The 22223-nt window shown below is 32.6% G+C and overlaps 1 protein-coding gene and 1 long non-coding RNA gene across 3 annotated transcripts in view; both read left to right on the top strand.

Moving 5' to 3' along the window:
- Positions 1–22223, top strand: part of LOC106464474 (prolyl 4-hydroxylase subunit alpha-1-like) — a 42240-nt gene that overhangs the window by 7182 nt on the left and 12835 nt on the right. For both annotated transcript variants that reach the window (XM_013924652.2, XM_013924797.2), the window contains exons 3-7: positions 14096–14247; positions 14557–14727; positions 15306–15466; positions 15950–16001; positions 17053–17246. In XM_013924652.2, coding sequence (XP_013780106.1) covers positions 14096–14247; positions 14557–14727; positions 15306–15466; positions 15950–16001; positions 17053–17246 — 730 coding nt within the window. The remainder of the gene's footprint in view (positions 1–14095; positions 14248–14556; positions 14728–15305; positions 15467–15949; positions 16002–17052; positions 17247–22223) is intronic.
- LOC106464714 lies at positions 19313–21520 on the top strand. The gene is made up of 2 exons (XR_001291162.2): positions 19313–19514; positions 20544–21520. It is a non-coding gene; the product is annotated as an uncharacterized LOC106464714 (long non-coding RNA).

Here is a 22223-nt window from a genome sequence, read left to right as displayed (position 1 = left end):
TCTCTCACATTTGTGACTCCTTTTGTCCTATTTATAGACTTTCTTCCTTTTCTTTTCCAAGTTCTCTGTCATTATTATCTTTCTGGCCAGCTTGGGGATTGAGCCTATTTTTCTTTTATTTCACTTTCTAGTTCCTCTAATTTGCATTTTTTGTCTTTTTCTCTGTACCCTTCTGTATTTCTCTCCCACCTCCACCTTTATATGTGGCATTTCTTAATGCTTCCGATGACTTCTATAGACATTTGTTCCTTTATCTGTTTGGCCTATTCCACTTCTTCTTCTTCTGCTTTATCCATCTGTACTTTGTTCCCTTGCTGTTGCAATTCATTGGGTCAGGTTACATTCCTCTTGACTGTATCCCTTCCTTCCTTCTTGTGTACTTATTATTCTTCTGGCTCCCTTTCATTACCCAAATGTCAGCAATGGTGTTCCTTTCCCTCTGATGACCTGGTCAGATGTTATGTGACTTCTGTCCTTGTTATCTTCCCAGATTTTTTCTTTACTCCTATTCCTAATCTAGCTCACTCTCCTTCCCACCTTTCCATTCTGGATTACAGGCTTTTCTTTTTTGTCCCTATCTTCCCTCTACCAGAACCCTCATTGACCACTGTTCTTGCCAGTGACTATCACACATACTTTTCTGTGGGTACCTTTCTCTTCTCCTGCTGTTGATCTCAATTTCTGCTGACAGTTGTTTTTCATTTTTTCACTTTAATCTCTTTCCTCTCTTGTTTCCACTTTTCTTCTCATTTCCTTTTCTCCTCCATTTGACCTCATCTGTGGTCTTTTTTTTTCACCTGGTATGTGGTTAGCTATGGTTGATGTGTCAGAATTATTTTTACATATCTCTTAGCTCTTTCTTCTTTTGTTTTCTCTGTCTTTTTTTTTTTGCGTCTTTCCATTCCTTGCTCTTCCCTTTGTTGGTATCATAAGGGCTTTTACTTGCCAAATCTGTGACCTGGAACTAGCATCCATCTTTTCTTGACTATTTATATCTGTTAGCTCCTTTGCAGATGTTCCCTCTTCTTCTGTCTCCTTTCTTTTATAGTGGCTACTCAGTTGGGGGAATTAATCTTAGGATCTAAGTCCTTTCTCACATTTGTGTACTTTTGGGCATTTTCTTCTTCTCTTGTTTCACTCGATTTCAGACTACCTTCCTTGCCTGTGAGCTATGACATATCTTGTCATCAGGTTTTACTTCTTGTTTACTCCCTGCATGATAGGTTCTTTCACTTCTGGGGACTCTGGCTTCCCTAGAACCCCTCATTTTTTGGGGGCTTGCCCTCGTGTGTCTCCAACAGTGGACCTTTTGTGAGCATCTATTCAAGGAATTGTTGCAGTGACTGGAAATTACCTGTACTAGTTCCTGCATTCCCTTACTGCCTCTTTTTCTTCTTTGATGCTGTTCTCTTTGATTGAGATACATTTTTCAATTAAGACAGGGCTTCCAACATTTAAATGCTGGACAAGAGTTCACTCCACATCAATATGCTGAACCCTCTTGCACTTCCTCGGGTATGTTCCATTCCTGCTCATACTGATGGTTCACTTGATCATGCTCCACTCAACCATTTCAACAGTCTTTTCCTACTCCAACCATCCTTGTGGCTTCTGTTCCAGGGACTTTTTGTTTTGGAAGTTAACCATACACTACTGAGCCCATTCACATCCTTTACTGGGAGCTTCAATCTCTTGGCCAGTTTGTATTTTATTAATGGAATAGCCTCTACACCTCCAGATCTTCCATGGGGTTTATCCTTGATTGGACATGTCCATCTTGGACAATTTTGCCACTCTTCTCAATTCTGAGCTTCCTCTCTTACGGTCATCTATTCCTCATCTTTAGACTCTGGCTGTCAATTTCTCAGCCAGGCCTGGTCTGACCACTTTCTCTATACCTACTCCTTGGCCACACTACTCCCCTTCATAGGCCCTACTGCTGGTGTCTATTTGACTGCCTTTGCTTTGGTCTACTTGATATTCAGACTCCCCCTTCTTTTTCTCATTATCCCCCCTCTCGATCTCTCTCTTGATTCTCACTCTCGCACTTCCTTTCTTCATATAGGGATGTTCTCCTTCCACCCTCACACATGGAATTTGCCTGAGCTGTTACATGTCAGGCTGGTCTTTCCACAAATGTGGCATTATTTTTATCGCATTCTTGTCTGCATTGTACTGTATTTGTCTATCAACATTTGTGGCAAGTCTTTTGCCATAGATCCTTCCCCCACCCCTTTTCTCCTGGCAATAATTCTGTGTACCACCTTTCTTACCCAACTGTTTGTCAACAGATTCTCAGTCTCAGCCTTTCCTAGTTATCAGGTGGCTATCTGTGTAGGTTTTCTCATTTTCTGGTACCAAGAAGTGTTTCTTCCTCTGTCCTCTCTGTTGTGTTCCATTCTTTCATCTTCCTCAGTGTTCCTTGCCCAACTCCCTTGCCTGATTGAGACCTTAATGAGATTTTGCAAAATCTTGTGTATGCCATATTCTGAGCTATTAACTTCCTAACTTTGTACAGTATTTTTTTCGTGACTTGTTTCCTCCTACTTCTCTCCTATAGTTATTGTTGTTCATTTAGATGTTTCTCGCACCCAAGACCACTGCGCTTATCTTTTTCTCTTCCATTCGGGAATTACATCATACTTCTATATTATCTCCCGTCTTTCTGTTTCTCACCTATTGTACTATTTGCACCCAGCTGGACTCCTATGTCCTGTTGGTCTTATCACAGACCTCTCCTTTTAGGGGTCCATGTCTTCATATGTCCTCATCCTGGGACCCTCTTTTTCCATTGACCTCTTTCCTTCTTCCCATATGAGATTGGTCAGTTGACTCCTCCATTGACATGTTCTTCTCAGGAAGTGGATGCTTGCAGACTATTTCCCTTTTTATCACATTTATTTCATCACCTTCTTCATTCTCTTACATCTCTTCTTCAACAGTCCTTTGACAAGCTTCTCCAGGCAGGCATGTGGACTCTCTGTGCATTCATCTCCTTCTGGCTGTTTTATCTTCTGATTTTTTCATCATCCACAGGTTGATGTTCTGCAATCACTCCACTCTCTTTGAGAAGAATATGTACTATTTCTCTTTCATTACATAAGATCCCACTAGGTAGCTGGTGTTGCCTCCCAGGGTAAACTTACCCAAAATCTGTAACAACCCAGGATAAGAGAAAGTACTTGTACCATCTGCCTTGGATCTATATTTGCCCATTGTGAGATGAGTGTTCTGCAAGACCACTTGAGATATCCTCATGGTGTGTGTGTGTATATATATATTCAACTTATTGTCCAATCCAGACTGTACTTCTTCTAAGGAGTATCATGGAAAAAGGTGGCACAAGAGAGGTGTTTCTGCTTACTTCTCTGGCTTGCTCTTGCTTCTGGCTTTTAAAAGTTGGGTTTTGTGATCACCCATTTCACTGTCTTCAGTAAAAGACCTTTCCAGACTGAAGAACCAATGGGAATCTGAGCATCTTTTCTAGGCCTCCCAAATGCAAATTCTCCTCCTCCTTCAAGCAGAATTTGGAAGATCCTTGTCACATACCAGTTGCTAGCCTCTGAAGTGGTGGAACATGGAGAATAATCACCATTTGTGACCTAATCCCTGGGGCTAGAACAAGGGGTGCCAATGCAGTAAGAAGTGGGTCAGTTTTGACACTGTTAATGTAGTACACATCACCCCATGTGTAACTGAGATACATCACCCATGTCTCATGTGCCCTCCTTCTGCAGCCTAAACCTGTTTGGTAAAGGTGAAGTGTGCACACAATAAATGACTATGCCCTTCTTCTTGCAACCAGAACCTATTTAGTACAGTTGAGGTGTGGACACACTACATATGGACTGATGCTGCATAATAGTTTATCCCATAAAATTTGTTCAGTTGACTAGAGGTGAACACTTGCTATACAAAACCAATAAATATTTTTATATCGCATGTCCTCCTCCTGCAGCCAATGTCTGTTCAGTAGTTGAGATGATCGCACTCAGTATCACTACATAACTTACTACATAACAAACATGCCTTCATTCCACAGCTGGTGTAAGTCATGTAAAGTCTGACAGTAGAGTTTAGGTGAGCATTCCACATACATCCACATACACACGCACATACCTGTGATGTATCTCTCACATACCCTTCTGCAGCTGGCATTGGCCAGCAGAGTCTGACAGTCAAATTGAGGTATCTAACTGTTCATACTATATACAATAAACTACCCTTCTCCCACAGCTGGAGTTGCTCCCATAGGGTCTGATGGCAGAGTTGACGTAAGCACAGATGCTTATCACAAGTGCCTTCCTCCACAACTGGTTTTTACCTGTTGAGTCTGAGGATAGAGTTGAGGTAAGCAAACAAGGTATGGTCTAAACAACCGCAACTACACTACACATATTTGTTATCCAATAACTTGTGTACAAGTACTTGAACGACCAGGTACCAATTCCACCCACCCTTGCAACATAAATTTGGCTTTTAAGCTTCTCTTTTTTCTATGTGGACAAAGAATATACCCTGGTCAAGAAGAAATGTGGTCTCCCATAGGTGTGCCCTTATTCCTATAGAGCCCCTGCCATCAGGTGTCACATCCTATGGGCATCGTTCCGACGCTTTCTCAAGGGTCTCATCTAGGTGCATTTTGCATCATTCTTTCCACCATATCAATCTGAAATTCTAGCTAATCTATGTGTGAAGGTAAGTTATTATGTCAGAAGTTAACATTTTCCTTACCTGAAAATGTATTTCTGAAAGATATCTTTTCACACATTTCCACCCATCCTCTCCACTTCTGGTACACATTTTCTCACTTGCCTCGTCAAAGAATGAAGATTCTCAAGTGCAAATGCATAGGTAGAGTTAGTGCACATGGAAGTATGTCACCCTCTTATTGGTAGAGAGCTTTTGTCACATGATAATGTCATTATGCATTGGTGCAATACACATGAAATTTAGTGGGAGTTACCTCAAGGTTAGTGGCATGCAAATCTTTTTGGTTGATATGCTGAAGAAGATAGCTAATCTGTTTGAAGAAGTGAGTATCTGTCGTAAATTCATTTTCAGGTAAATTTGATTTGTTATTTTCTCTACACAAACACTATGGAGGCTTGTTCCTTTTGTAACCACCATAAAAAAATAAAATAAATCTAAATTACCATTTTTTCTTCTAGAATGACTGCAGATTGTAAAAAGAAAAATTAGTAATTTATTCTAAACAGCCTTTACATCTGTTTTATTGTTCTTTGAATCATGTCTAAACATTAAGTCTGCATAACAAGCTAGAGATCATCTAGCAATTACATGGGTTAAATTATGGTATTGAATTACATAAAACATGAGCTTCTCGCATGCATAACCCATGTAAAAATTATCTATTATTCTTTATTCAATCTTCTTAAAATTATATTTTTTATCTCGTCAAATAAATTTCTAGCTTTTACATTTTAGTTACCTTTATAACAATACATCAAAAATATACTTAAATTAGTACTTATGTTTGGGTCTTATACTTACCTTTTGCAGTTGAAGAATCGAAGTGTCAATAAACGTTAACCCTACTTTTTGCCAGGGTTGTTGTTGAAATTTTGCTAAAATGTTGTTTATTTCAAATATTCAGTTTAGAATGCAAGATAATAATATGCTCAAAGCACACAATGCTCTCTAATTATTATAATTTAACTGGCTTTACAATGAAGTTCTAAATGCATTAAGGCAATTCCCTTAAGTGGTCGAGCTGACCTGTGTGATGGCAACTTTGAATCTGTAAGCTGAATAATTCAAAAACTATTATGAGAATGAGATAGCATCATACATAAATCAATAGATTAGGATTGTCTCTCTATATTGGCTGTAAATAATGCAATAATAAATGTCATAGCAAATTACTGACATTTTTTGAAAGACAGTATGTATTAGGAGTGTGCGAATATGGGTTGGACTTTCTGGTTTTTAAGTCAAGCAAAGTAACTGGAGATTACAAAATTAGCTTATGTATTAGCAATATCTATAATACAAGTTTGCAATTTGCATTAAATATCAGAAACTTAAATAGGGATGAAAAGATTATTTAAATTGGGCAGTTCGGAGCAAAGAAATAATTGTCACATGATACAGAAAAATGATGATTGAGAATTTATTTAAATATTTCCTTTTGAAATTAAGAAATTGAAACTTATGTTAAAGATTGTTTTATTAACTGTTTTGATGACAAGTTTATTGACATACATTGATAATATAGTAGTTTAATTAAATTTTGAAAGTAACTCTTACATGTGCACTTTCTTACCTACCTATATTCCGAGGGTTAGTTGGTGTAGCAAAGAAAGCAAGTGGGAAATGACGATTTTATGATTAAATTCTAGAAGTTAACCATTTCACTGTAACAGTGGGTTTTATTTCATGTGCAGAAACTTTTTAGTGGTGATTTTGTTATAATGTTGCAGTTTTTGCTACATAGTTTTGGAATTACTGAATGATTTCATAGTGGAACTCTTTTTTTTTTTTTGTGATGTGATTCATCTTTTAGTAGTGCTTAGTAATTGCTTGTGCAACATTTTTTTTCCATCTTGCTGCTTTCAGTTATATAATTTATTCATCTGGATATATAAATGTATATAGACACACACGTGCAGTGCACACGTCACAGACATCTGGTATTCTGAACTTATTTGGGAAAATTCTGGGGCTTCTCTGACATTCACTGCTTTCACTGTTTTATTTTGCAAGTTTATTATGGCTGTATAGCAATATACAGCTGTAGAGGTAAAGCAATGAATGTTAGAGAAGCCTCAGAATTTATTCCACAACTTCTGTGAAAGCATTTTATCCTTCGGAATATGTGTGGTAATCACATGACAAAGTCGTGATCTACACCAGTGGTTCTCAACCTTTTTAAATCCACAGAATTATTCCGGCATCAAATTTGTGTCACAGAACTCTTCACAACGATCATTCTAAAAAAATATTACTGTAATACTGTATCAATAATTCCAGTCAGAGTACATATGTTGAATGCAGCTATATACACATACATGCAAAGCATGAAAAAATTCTTGAGGTAATTACTCGGGCAACACGTGCACACATAACGAGAAGTGTGCTCTCTCAAATAATGACTCAAGCAACTGTTTATACCAAGTCTCGCCCACCAATTTGAAACAATGCAGGGACTTGTTGCTATGTAGTGTCATTATGAAATCTGCTATACTAATGAATAAGTATGATGTAGATGGGTTGCAATTATATGTCTAGTATGTATTTATATATATTAGAAAATGCAGAACTCTTGCATTCTGCGGAACCCCTGGATGTCTTTCGAGGAACCCGAGGGTTCTGCAGAACCCAGGTTGAGAAGCACTGATCTATAAAACTTGGGTATTTCCCTGGAACAAATTATATGCATAACCAAGGCAGATATATCTGTGTGGGGATATGGGGACAAAATAGTATACATCATAAATTATATGGCACAGTGCATTCATGCAAACAGATATTATGCTGTAGGCCCTATGGTACAATGAAGCAAAAAGAATAAAATGTTTGGATATCTGAGTTAAGGTGGTTTGAAATTTTGTAAGTGTCATAAAGTGGAATGTTATAAGTTGGGTATTGGGCCAGTTACGAGTGAAATGTTTTAAACTGATGAGATACAGTTGAGATGTTATTAATGCACCTTTTTTTTTTCATTGGACGATTGAAAATTAAGGGTTTAAAATATTTTGACTTGCACCTGCTAACTTGCTGGTTTTACCTTTCTGAGAATATGCTTACATGTAATTCCTTTTCATCAAACAAAGCTGGTTGTTGTAACTCAACCAATGTGATGAGATCAAATGCTGAGGAAAATGTCATCTGTTGTGGCTTAAACAGACCAAGTGTAAATGTATTCTTGCAGAAAATTTATTTTGATTTAGCTTTATGTACAATTTTCAGAGTTTTTTTATGATGTTTTATCACTATAGCTACCATATAATAAAACTTCAGTTACTTTTAACTTAGACCTACAGTTTCATGATGATTTCTTTTTATAATGTAAATATGAAATTAAATTTGGTTATACATATAGAGATTGTGTTGTCATATTGACTGATCTTGTATACATGTAAATTAGACACAACTACAAATGCTTATGAATTGTAATTGATGGCCAAAGACCTTGCTTTTCAATCGTCAGACTAAAACTGAAGTGTTGTTAATGATGCCTTTAGCATTTATGTCAGTCAGTCAGTCAAAGAAATATTCATGTTATGAGTCATATTTTCAGTGTTCATACTTAAATTCTTTAGAGTTTTTATAGAGATGTTTTAAATACATATCCTACTTGCAAACCAGCAGAAAAACTTTATATTTCAACTAAAAATTTGTCATTTTATTAAGTAAGTTATATATACATTTCATTACAGTGAACATTGAAATATACTGCATGACTTTATTTTCAGAAATTATACTTTTTTTTTACAAAAAATAACATAGTGAATGACTTTAATGTGACAGATATGTATTACATTTTTGTACAGTTTATTAATAAAAGTGTAGAAACTTAACACTTTAAGGTAATGTTTTACTTTTACAACTATTTTTATATTAGCCATATTTTGACAGATATCTTAAAGTTCTACCAGTTTTTAATTTAAATGTGATTATTTAGGAGTGGTTCAAAGCAGAGTTTGGCTCTGCCAGTGTGTAGGTAATTTTTAAACAGATCAAGTTTTTAGTACCTTGGAAAAGATCTTTCATATTTTTGTATATTGATACATGTGTAGTTTCAATGACTTTTAGGGCTAGTGTGAACTTCAGTTGTCAGTGATATTTTTTGATACATTTTTATTGTGTTTACATTGAATGTTTTCAGTAGGTTATGATGAAAATAAACACTTATAAAGTGGTATTTTATACATATTTGTTTTAAGAGGATTTCTGGTATCATTGAATTAGAAGTACTGTTTAGTATATAACTAATGAATGAAAATATTTAATTATTCACTAGGCTATGAAACTTTGTCTCATCCTTTACCATGTACATATGTATTGCACATGTACATCTGTTTATTTTTTCAGCCTGTGTGTCTAGAGTTTGATGACACTACACTTAGATATTTATCAGCTCAGTTCATTGACATCTGTATATAATGTTTAGGTTTTTATTTTCAGAAGTATTTTCATTTTAGGTTGATTGCTTGTCTATCAAAACATTTTAGATATCTTGACATGCCATTAACTTGTAGAATATTGAAGTATGATGTATATTGGTGGGGCACTTTAGATACAGATTGCTATTATTCACTCTTACTAGTAGTGAAGAAACTGTTAGAATTGTTTTAAACTATGGTCATATACATAGGCCTGAACCTTTTGTATTAACAAATATTGGTGCTTTCCAGACTTAAATTTGGGTGTACAGTGATTTCATATATGTAGTTTTTTTGTTTGGTGTATGCTCTGCACGTGTATATGAACTGAAAGTTTGTACTTTTCTGGTTAGGTCTTTAAAACTGCTAAAAGTGGAACTTCCAAAAAATACTAAAAATAATACTTATCTTTATATCCTAGAAATTAAAATAGTGAATATAAAATTTTCACATGATTTTATTAAAGAAAAAGGTAGTTTCTAAAGTTATCTTAATGTAGTCACCTGAATAGTTTTTTTTATGTGCTGAATATAGCTGGAATTTGCTAATTTGATTAATCATTAATTGGTTACATTAAATTAATTGATTATTCTCACCTGAGTGTGGAATAATCATAAGCACTAATTTCAATTAGCTCATTATTTGTGTGAGGCTTGTTTAAGCTGAACAACCTTGAGTTAATAAAAAATAATAATGATAAATCATCATGGCAATATTTTGATTACTTGGATATAGGAGGAACAGTATTAATTGGAAACACCAATTTCAACTAGTTCATTACTTCCATGACATTAATGAATTTAATAGTAATTTTTATTTTACTTGACACTAATCAATATAATCGATACTCGTAGGTAATTAATTTAATCACCCGTCTTTAGTCCTGAACAAACTAGAACTTTGAATTTTTAAGTGTAAACTATGTCTATGTTCTCATAATATCTGTTTTTTCTTTATCATTTTTTATTATTCTAACACTACACTTTTTACTGTGTAATGGAGAAAAGTATTTTGTTGACTAGTTAAAAACATCTAAAAAAAATTTATTATGAATCAGTGCTCCATGGTGCATGGGTATTTTTTCAGTTTCTTTATGGAAAACTTTTAACTTTATAAGAGTAAAATAGTTGTTTTTGGGCTTTCATCTTTATGAGTAAAAGTTAAAATTTATCAAACTGAGAATTTATGAAAAAATAGACTGAAAATTCAGATTTATGTTTTAATGGTATTTCTTTTAAGATCATGACACATTTACGTTAGGTTAGTAGTACAAAAGGCTAAAGAGATACAGTTGATATACATGTATATTTCAAGTAAAGTGCTGAAAAAATGCACAGGTCATTATGGTAACATGCACTGTGTTCAGTGTTTGGGTTTAAAACCAGTGTGTGTTTCAGATCATTACACCCCTCCTTTCCTTGCCACTTCTCTCCAAGTTGTCAACATAACATCTGCTGTTATCATCATTACTTCTGTTTATTCTGAATTACAGACATGTGGTGCAGGGTGGTATACTTTAAAGTGTCTAATGTAGATCTGAATTCTTTAAGACTCCTATTTATCAACAGATGGACATCAACAAATTTTATTAAGAGACACATAATCGTCACTGAATTTTGAGTTCTTTTATTTGATTTGGTATTCATAGAGACAGTTACGTATACTATAGTCACCACATAGGTATGAGTAAAAATGATAATTTGATAAATACATAATATAAAACTATGTTGCATTGTAATAACATTTTATTATTACAGATCAGTTTAATGTCATTGTTGCTGGTTTTCAAAAGCATGTTTTTGAATTGATAGGAATTTTATGTTGGTTTCAATATTCAAGTTTTATAGTGTAAGCTTTGTTGCCAAACTATTGCAGATAATGATTTGTTTTATGAATTAATTTATAACTTAAGAAATAAATCATGTATTTCACTTCAAACAGTGCTCGGTATATTATACAATTTCTAAAAGATTACTTTGAAATTGATTTCAAAGAAATGCATGCATTTTAAAACAGTAATAACAATTTTATAAAACATGGAAACCAATACAATTAGGCTTGTATGCTATTTAGTAACATACAAGCATATATATATTAGGAATGTTTACTGACCCTACTCTGTGGTATTGTTTAAATGAAATTTAGAAACTCCAGATTTATTAATTGGGGAGGAGAAAGTTATGGAATATTACAAGCATTTACACAGGCTATGGAGAAATGTTAAAACTTTCTATGCTCTCAGCGTAATATCATTTACATATACTAATAGTTTTAAATACACATAGATACAAAATAATAATGTTTCAATGTACAATATTGTTGGTGTCAAGAAAGGTAGTTGAAGCTATATTCATGTAAATATGAGAAGAAGTGGGTGAAGAAAAATTCACTGATTCATAGGCACTTGTGTAAATCCTCAATGTTAAAAACTCACTTTTTAATAAACAATGATTTATTGTACACAGTTCTAAAAATGAGACTGTTTCCAGTCACAAAAATATACAATAAAACACTAAATAACTCACCATCCATTCTCATAGGGGATTTTTCTTTTATCCTGTACAGCAAGTTATTTTGTATTTTTATTGTATTTTTGAGACTGGGAATAGTCTCATTTTTAGAACTGTCTACAATAAGTCGTTGTTTATTAAAAAGTGAGTTTTTAACATTGGGTGAAGAAAAGTTTGTGCTTTTTGCTTACTGAGTCTTCAGATGGATTTTAAGAATAAACAAAGAATTTGCAGATTCACTGTTTAGCTATATGGAGGGAATATTTGATTTCAATTGTGGTTCTTTATATATAATCTATAAACAGGGGTTGCACTTGCATTTAAAAATTGCAAATGTATAGCATTTTAGAACATGTATGGTATCATATGATGTTATGAATTTTTGATTTAAAATATCTTAGAATTGCTATTTTATAATTTTCCATTTATTTAGTGAAATTTGCAAAGAAAAATGATATGAAAATGCTCCAACTTTCATTTCTGCACAGCTCTCAAAAGTTTTGCCTGTAAGAAAAACACTTGTTGCTAAGATTTTTTTTGCCCATTCCAAATTATAGGTTTAAATTTTTAAGAAACTGTCATCCCTTGAGAGTATAATTACTATTACTTTGTTTCTCACATTGTTTTATTCCTATGTTCGTAATTTTATTAATATGAGCTTCATTCCCACCCTTTTATGATGTCCAATTATGTGGTCTGAACAATTACAAATTAAGCACTGCTTTGAAAATAGCTATAGGCAACATTTAAACATTATTCAATTGAATATATTATTAAGTATTTACATCAATGTAGAATAAATAAAGTAATTTGAACAGTAATTTATGATTTAATGCAAAAAGAGACTAGACAGAGCTTCTGTAGGATTGAACATAAGAATGTAATGGGGAGTTTAGAAGAGTGGGAATTTTTTTTATTGTTTCTTTAGTCATTCTTTTCCTTCCTGAAGACCTAGCATGGCCAGGTGGTTAGGGCATCAACTCACAATCTGCCGGTCGTGGGTTCAGATCCCTGTCCCACCAAACATGATCACCCTTTCAACCATGAGGACATTATAATGTGGTGATCAATCCCACTATTCATTAACAAAAGAGCAGCCCAAGTGTTGGTAGTGAGTGTTGATGACTAGCTGCCTTCCCTTTAGTTTTATACTGCTAAATTAGGGATGGCTAGCATAGATAGCCCTCGTGTAGCTTTGCACAAAATTCAAAACAAACAATCCTTCTTGAAAATGTTTTTGTTTCATATTATATCAGTTAGAAAAAATATCTGTTGCTTTCAATGACAAGACATCAGGTAAGCTTAGTTTGGTATAGTAAACACTAGGCATATTCATTTAAGTAGAGCAAAATAAAATATTTGTGTATGTTAAATATAAACACACTTTCCAACCATGTATATATCTTTATTTACTTGTGTGAAATACACAGGTGTATTGTGACTCTTGATAAATATTACTGTAAACATTTATTTTCTTTTTTTTTCATGATATTGCATATGTAGTTTGGTTTTAAAGATTTTCTAATGAAGTACCAGTACATTCTTCGATGCAATTTTATAAACACTTAAAGGTTAGAAATGAGAGTAATGCTATAGGTAGCTTATGCAAGATTGGATGTAGGATAGGATGCATTTAATATATAACACCTACCAAAAAGAAGTCGGGTGTGTTGATTCAATATATACAAATTTAAGGGATATGTAGGTAACATACAGACAGGTGCATATATATCACATGAAGATATTTATTATTCCAGCATTAAATATAGGCTTCCTTACTTGTCCATTTACCAGCACATTTACATCATTAAATTAAAAAATTCCCATTTCCAAACATATTTTTTTATTTAATTGTAAAAAAAAAACAAAAAACTTACAAATACTTTAATGCATAAGCTAAGTTATGTAAAGTAAGATATATTAATGCATATATATTAATTTTATTTAGAAATACACCGAGTAAAATTTTTCCATTACTTATAGCATGAATGTCGCTACCATTTAATCAAAATAAATTGTTTATAAAGATCCTTTAGTTTGCAGAAACTGCACAAATTTTCCTACTATTTGAAGAGACCTATGACACTGCGTGAAAAATAAGTACAGCATGTGACTCCTTGTTTATTATTGACATATGTTTGGTTGCACATTTTATAATCATATTAATCTCTTGAAAATACTAAAACCTGGTTGACACCTTACTATATTGTACTGTTGCTTCATGCAAAGACAGATATGAAAAGGTGCACAAAGTCTTTAAGTCCACTTTCTAGGTGTGCAGGTTAAGAAAAGAAGACAGATAATTTTATCAATTTCTAAGATACACCTGTTAATGCAGATCAAAACAGAAAGCTATAAACATAGGCGTTCACTGTTCAGCCATATACTCTCACTTAATGCAGATAAAAAAAATGGACAGGTGTACTAACTTCTTGATCATGCTGTTTCTTTATCCAGGTTAAGAGAAGATTATGGGCAGATGTACCAACTTGCTAGTCAAGATGTCGATTCATTCCTTGCTAATCCAGTAAATGCATATTTGTTGGTCAAGAGACTTTCTTCAGACTGGAAAAATGCAGAATCTTTGATGCTTGGAGGTGAAGGTAAAAGTAAGTATCATTTGGGGAAGAATGTTAGAGCTCTATCTGATGTTTTTAAATTTACTCACTGTTTATAATAATATAAATAAACCATTGAAACCTTGTACTTTCATTTTATAATCCATGTAAACTTGTTTGTTGTCTTTTTTACTGAAACTTGTTGCTCTCTTTAACAAAAACAAAATCCTGCCAGTGAATATTATATTAAACCACACAAGTTAATCAAATCTGTCACTGATATTCACAGTGATAGTTTACTAAATCATCCTTCACATCTGTTTGTTTTTAAACAAATCATAAAATTGAGCCATTTTTCAGATTTAATTGAAAATATTACAAGAAAAAGAGAAGATCTGAAGTTTCCTGATAATGAAGACTTGAATGGAGCTGCAGTAGCCTTACTAAGATTGCAAGACACATATAAGCTGGACACTTCAAATTTGGCTAAAGGGTACATTCGGGGAGCAAAACATTCTTCTGAATTGACTGGTAATTTTGGTTCTGATGCATTAAATGAAGCACATGTCACCTTGATAATATATATATATATATATATATATTAGTAAGTAAGGTTTACGTTTGGGTAAAGGAAACAAGACACTCAGAAACGACCATATTACTAGAGTTACATTCTCAAGTGTGAATGTTTGGTGGGTAGTTGTTTGGCAATATTTGTAATAAATCCAAATACAGATAAGCATAAAAAAATCAAATTTTAGTTGGGTTATAGCTTGACTAAACCAATAAGTTCCTACATCTGTGGAAGTAATGTTCAGATATAATTCAAATTTGGCAATGGGTAGGTTAAAGGATTGAAAATCATTTAAACTGGGTTGTAAATATTAAAGTTATCCATTATCTTAAGGAAACATTTAAAGATTAGAATATTCTTAAACATGAATATTTCAAGTGTTTCAATCTGGATCACAAAGTCTGATTCAGATTAGACAATATGAACATGTAGTGTCTTCAGTGGAGCTAGACGTGACTGTATTTTGTCACTTTGAACAGCAGTAAATTATTTAAGCTTTAGTGTCTGTAATCACTATCTTTCTTTCTGCCTGTAGCTGGAGATTGTTTTGAACTTGGCCGACAGTCGTACAATAATGGAGATTTCTACCATACAGTCCTGTGGATGCAAGAGGCTTTAGAACGCAATGAAGATGAAATAGAAAAGACCATTGACAAGGCAGTAATCCTTGATTATCTATCTTTCTCTACATATATGGTTAGTATATCAATTAATTTTAAAATTTCTTCCTTAAGAACTTTAATTTTTTTATGATATTTTTAATTTATGTACATTGCTAAGTACGTTTTTTCTTTTATAGTATCATATAAAAGTATAGCCTGTAAGCTTTCTAGTAATGTGCACATTGTATGCATAAAATACAGCAATAAATTGACTTTGGTTCAAAAAAAGCAGTTTTGTATAAGTAGTTGCATAGATGTGTCTAAAGGTAAAATCAGATGTTGATTGTTTGATTTTAAGTTCACAATATGATATAATGAAATTCAGCTAAGAAGATACTATGTATTTCTGTTAATTTTGCTATAAATATTATCAAAGGCAAGTGTACTTACCTATCTGTGAGCTTGCATTTTTTAATGAGACTAGTGGTTCTTGAAACAAAACATCTTTGTATTTCATGAGTATGAGATACATTTATATAGCCATTGTAACATGCTCACATTTTTTTTTCTTTTTCAGCAAGGAAATACAAAGCATGCACTAAAGCTTACAAATGAATTAATAGAAATAGGTGAGTTTATTAAATCAAGGAAAGCTCACATTGAACATTTTGTAATATAACGTTTATAGGCCTGTTTTTCAATATTTATGTGTTGGTGTTTCAAATAGCAAAATATTATCTAAATTTACTGTGTATTTAATATTTTGAGATATTAGGGTATTGTAAGGATGTTTAAATTAGGTAATATTTCAGATAGTTTATCCTTTTTAACATTTTAGATTAATTGTACTATTTTGGCAGTAGATCAGAGTTTAGCTTTTTTTAAACTTATTATATCTTGTTTTGTATTGTGTATCATTTTCATCATTTATTAAATTTAAAAGAAAAAAAGTATTGCATACAGCTCACAAAACTTGCTAAAAATCATACAATTGTTTTAAATAGAATAAGTACAATACACCACGCTGAAATGAAGTATACATTTTATTGATATTTTACAGGTTCATTGAATATAGTTTAAAAGATCTGGGTTTTTGTAGTTCACTCAATCTTCTAATTATTATAGATTTTTTTTAAGACATGCTATTGATAAGCCCCCCAGTGACACAGTGGTATGTCTGCAGACTTACAATGATTATTCCTTTTAGTTATCAAACTATTTATTATTATCATTTACATATTTTTCTCCTACAGTTAATAATTTTCTACACATTTTTTTCAGCTATAGCTATAGATATTTGGTTGCATGTTTGCAGTTAAGCACAGAGCTACACAATGGACTATCTAGACTCTGCCCACCACTGGTATCAAAACCCTTTTTCTAGGAAACAAAAGTTTTTTTTTAAGGAGCATATGTTTTCTATACTAAAAAAAAAAAATTATGTACATATTTATATTTTCAATGAGAAATAGTGTTTATTATAAATTCGTCTACACTACTGGCTTGAAATTTATATTTTTAGATCAAGCATTTATTCTTAGTTTCAAGAATCCAAGAATTGAATGCAAACATAAAATATTCTAAGATCATTATATTCACAAATAATGGTAATTGCATCCCAGTCCTCAGAAAAATGCTTCAAACCATTGTAAATGCAACAGTATGTCTATTGTATTTTAGACCCTGATCACCCTCGTGCCAGAAGTAACAAAGTCTACTTTGAGAATGCACTCTATACAACAGAGGAGAAGAAAAAAAGGGGAGATGATGGAGATGTGCCAGTAGAAGCTACATATGCAGAAAACAAACAACCAGTGAGTGAGGTTCCTGAGAGAGAAAAATATGAAATGTTGTGCAGGGGAGAAAAATTGATGGTAAGATAATGATGTAACATCCATCAATATTTTGTTATTTAAATTGCTTTACATAACTTTATATGTGGGCTTGGTGGTTTTGGCCAACCTTATAGCAATGAAATATAATTCTAAATATACTAAGTTTGGCAAGCTGTAGTAAACATTACAAGTTTATTGTACATAAAACAAAATCAGATTTTTTAAGAAATTATTTTTACTTAAGATTTGCTTATGAATTTACAAAACCTTTACTGAGTCGGCCTGAATGAAAAGTGATTTTCATACTTCTTTTCTTTTTACAGTTTTACTATTTAATTTGAATGAGTATCATAGGTCATTTTATGAAACTTTGAACGTTATCTCTTTATTTTTTTTACCCTAATATTAACTGTAGTGAAATTATCTATAGCAAAATATGAAAAAAATTAAAAATATCTTTTTTTTTCTTTATTTCATTAGAATGACTGGATATTATTACATACAATCACAATTATTTATCTTAAGAGCTTTAGGATTCTCTTAATTTTTCACAACTGCTTTCAATTAATTTAATTGTTTAATTGATCTTTGAACCATGTCTCACAAGCATGACAAGAAGTAAATCACTGGATAAGATAGCAGAGTAAACAAAAGTTTTAATATATTCCTTGAGGAGTGATGATGATAACTTTTTTTTCATTTAAGTGATCTTGTATAACCTAGTAAATTTTTAATTTTCACACTTCTACTTCTTGGACCAGTATCTTCATATCCTCCACGTGCAAAATTTTATAAGGCTTAGCAACCTACGTCAAGCAGCAACCGAGTAAGTTACGACCTTTGGAAGTAAAGCAAACAATTATCTCTTCTTAAAACATAGAACAGTAAATAAATTAAGAAAAATAAGTTTAAGAACTTATTTGTAAATAATAATAATGTATATACATATATAATGTATAATAATTGAAATGTGACTGTATTTTACAAAATACTAGTCTACTAAAACACAGCCAAGACAGGTCACTTTGTAAAGACTAAATGTCAGTTTTATGTTATTGGATATGGTAACATGTGCCGCATCAGTGTAACTTCTGTATTATTAGCTAGGCACGACTGAAAGGTGAATATAATAAAATATATATAAATGTATAATGTTATGAGATTTAAGCTATTTAGTCTAAACATTTGTTTTCATGTTATAATTTGTCATTTTAGAATGAAAAAGGCATTTATATTTATTTCCTAATTTTTTTATGGTGGTTATAAGATTGGTCAAATCTACCAAACTCGTACAGAGATTCGTTAATGAAAATAACAAATAAAATATCAATTTTTTTTCTTAAGAAACATTTGATAATTATCTGGACGTTATAAAGATTTCACATTTAAAATTTTAAAACTTTCTGATGCATAAAAGTATTTTTAATCTTAAAATCAAAATTTCTTTGCCTGTTGAAAAGGCAAAATGTGAAAAGAAAAGGGTACGAGAAAAACATTGGTTAACAAACCTTAAGACTTAATAATAAAAAAATTGATATTTTGTGTATGAAAGCATTGTAATGTTTACTAATAATCTGCCAAATATTGTTGATATACTAATTTAAAAGTTATAGTATGAAAACTATTTCAAGGGAATGAGTCCATGCTGATAGTTTAAGAATCAAAGGAAAATGTTTTCATCTATGGTTGTTATATATTTAAAACATCCCAGTTTGCCCCTGAAAAAAAAAGTCCACCTTTTGAAAGTGCTTGGGTTTTGTATTTTTAAAAACATCTAATATAGTCTTCATTTGTACATTTTATAATATACATACTAGTTATTTATCGTATACAACAGTATTCTGGAAATTAAGTCTTATGAAGAAATGACCATACCTAGGGTTTTAGACAGATAAAAAATTAAGTATGACTGGCATTTATTGTTGTTTTCTTTCCCTTTCTTATTTGAGCTGAAAATCCATATAGTTACTAATAAGTCTTTCTCTAAATAAAATTATTTAGACTGGACAACAATATACACAACAGCCACAAGCTGCTCCAGTCCCATCTGCTACCCCAGCTCAGACTCCTGCTCCTCAGGGACAACAACCGCCTGCAGCACCTCAGCCTGGACAGCCAGCTCCACAGGGACAACAGTACGCGGTACCTGCTCCTTCGGGTCAGTGGAATCCTGCAGCATATCCACAACAACAACAGCAGCAGCAACAACAACAACAACCCCCACCACAACAGCAGGCTTACCCTCAACAAAATCCGTATGCTGGGTACAGTTTTCCAGGCTATGGGCAGTGATTGTGATCATCTGAGGTACGTTTGTAGATGAACATGTACTCGCATATATGTGTGGTAGCATTTTAAGCGTTTTTAAATGTCTTATAAAATAATGTTAATTTAACCTGAGGTAAGATGAGAACCACAATTTATAACCAGACATCACATGTGATGTGCCGACTTTCCCATTGTGAAGACGTTATGACTACAAGTCTTGGTATGAGCTGTATTTCTATTTAAAACTGAGACCATTTACCAGGAAAACTTTCTAGTATCATCAATTGAATTGAGTTCTTTTGAGATTGAAAGACAAATCTTCTACACATTGAAAAGTAACTTTTACAGTGAAGAAACTAACACCTATTACAACCTTTCTCGCCACCCCTCTTTTTCTCCCTCTCTAAATACATTTTAGTCAAACCTTGTTAAAAGTTTCACATCTTTCGGACATTAAGAGCGGCTATGAAAGTGCGTACTTTCAGTTTCATTCAGCTTAAGTAACATAATTTACATTGGGATAAACCGTGAGTTTGACAGGCCTACAACTTGGGATAGTATAACTGTTGACCAGTCAATACTGCATCTGAGTACATCTTGGCAAGGCTCATCCCTGTCTAATGCCATGGCCTAACTTCCAAGTTTTGTAACAAACAGCATTATTATTTTACTGAACTTTAACAACATGCCACAGATTAAGTTACTGTGGGGAGACAGAAAATATAACAGGAACATTTTTGATCCCATCAAAATTGTAAGTTGCATTGTGTTTTGTCTTACTTACTAAAAGGTGTTTAATACTTTAGTTTGGTTGTATTGTACCTTGTTTCAAAAGCTAGGAGACTAATGGGTCCTTTAAGCATAGACCGAGCTGCCTCATTCAGTCATGTAGGTTTTGCTGACCTTCGTCTTGGTCAAGTAAGGTAGGTAAAGGTAAGTATTAGTGTTGAGAATGTTTGGGAACAAGCTGATCTAATTGTGTGTTTTATATAGATTTTTTTTCTTCCAGAAGCAGTGAGGGGCAGTTTAGAGAACACTGAGTGAAATTTCCTGTTGTATTTTTTACAGAAAACGAGTTCATTGCTGGTCTGTCTTGCTTGAAATTTGGTGATGCTGGTGACTCCGTTTGAAGGGTTTCCTGATTTATTCTTGTTTTGCTGATAGTGTATTGTGTCAGTATTTGAATCCAGGTAACATTATGTGGATGGCCATGCAAAAAATTTAACAAACACATACACACACACAGAAAAAAAATACATTATCATGGCGTGTTTTAAATAAGTACATTTGATTATTATAATAACTGTAAGACTTCCAGCAGTTAGGTTATGTCTAAACTTTTCCACTTTCTCTTAAGGTTCCCTATGAGAGACAGAACAACTGTATAGACATTTAAAGTTATGAATATTGGATGTATGTGAATTGTATTGTCTTTCAGATTTTACAGTCATGGTGCACACTCACATTCCTCAGAAGTGACAATGGCTATTTTACATTAATTGAGTAAATCAGTTCCATCTTAGTTCTGTATGTTTTGTTTAATCACAAGTTTTTCAGTATGACCTCTGAGGCATAACTAGAAGAGGGAAGGGCCAATGCAGCTTTTACAAGGAAGTGAAAGTACAGACACTCTGAAACCATTTTCAGGCTTAAAAAGGAATTCCACTTTTTTCTTCTTTTTTTTTTTAATATTATTAGTACTATTAAAAGTTCGGTGTTACCATGTATTAATTTATAATCTTCATTTGATGCTGTAATTATTATTATTTTTTTGACAAACCTTAAAAACTAGCCTTTCAGTACTTGGAATAATACCTTTTATGATTACAGCTGCCTGGCCCTGTTAATCTTCTTGTATGGTAAGGTTTAGTCCTTAGTTTTACCACTGCTACACCAGAGAAATATGTTGTTTAATGATAGAGGCTCCAAAAGAGCTTTTAAGCAGTATGTTTTTAGCTGTGTAACATTTGTTATTGTTTTGTACCCTTGTGATCAATAAATCATCACATTTTCAGTGCTTAATAAAGTTAAGTGATTAAAGCTTCTGTGTCCTTTGTTTTTGTGTAATTTATGCTAATGCTTATATATATTTATGAATGTTGTTTTTCGTTGGTTTTTTTTTTAATAACTGGAAAATCAATGATGATGATGAGTACTACATTTTGATTTTACTGTTGGTACACTTTTCTTTCTTTTTTTTTCATAATATTGCACTGAAATAAAATATTCATTTGAACATGAGTCAGAGTATTTCTTTTGAGTTGTAGATTGGTATGTTATAAATGAAAGACAAAATTAGTTTAGTAATTTAAAATGTGGCTTTGATTTGAAAATTGCCACTTTGATTGTATCGTGAGATTAAATTAAAAATTTGAGATGTCCAGATAAAAAATTTTTTTAATACTGAAAGAAGTACTCTGGCATGATATTACTGTAATTGCCAAATCCTTCAATTTCTAAATTCCTAGCGATGCTACTTCCATGTTTTATTGTTATGCGATTTAAACCATGAATGTCTTTAACTATGGAAATTAGAATATTGTATTGAAATTTTTGGAGAAGATTTTAAGATGTTAATATTTTTTTATAATGCCTGTTAGTAACAGAAATTAACTTTTATTTCTATTGTGATTAAGAGATATTCAGAACATTGGAAATTTCACTCGTTACATGCTAACTTTAGTTAAATACCCAATTTATCAACACATGTATTTCAGAAATTTACCGTATACTTTCATCTGACTGCTT

Source organism: Limulus polyphemus, unplaced genomic scaffold (assembly GCF_000517525.1).
Source record: "Limulus polyphemus unplaced genomic scaffold, Limulus_polyphemus-2.1.2 Scaffold1, whole genome shotgun sequence".
Lineage (NCBI taxonomy): Eukaryota > Metazoa > Arthropoda > Merostomata > Xiphosura > Limulidae > Limulus > Limulus polyphemus.
This window is presented reverse-complemented; position numbering and strand designations above follow the sequence as displayed.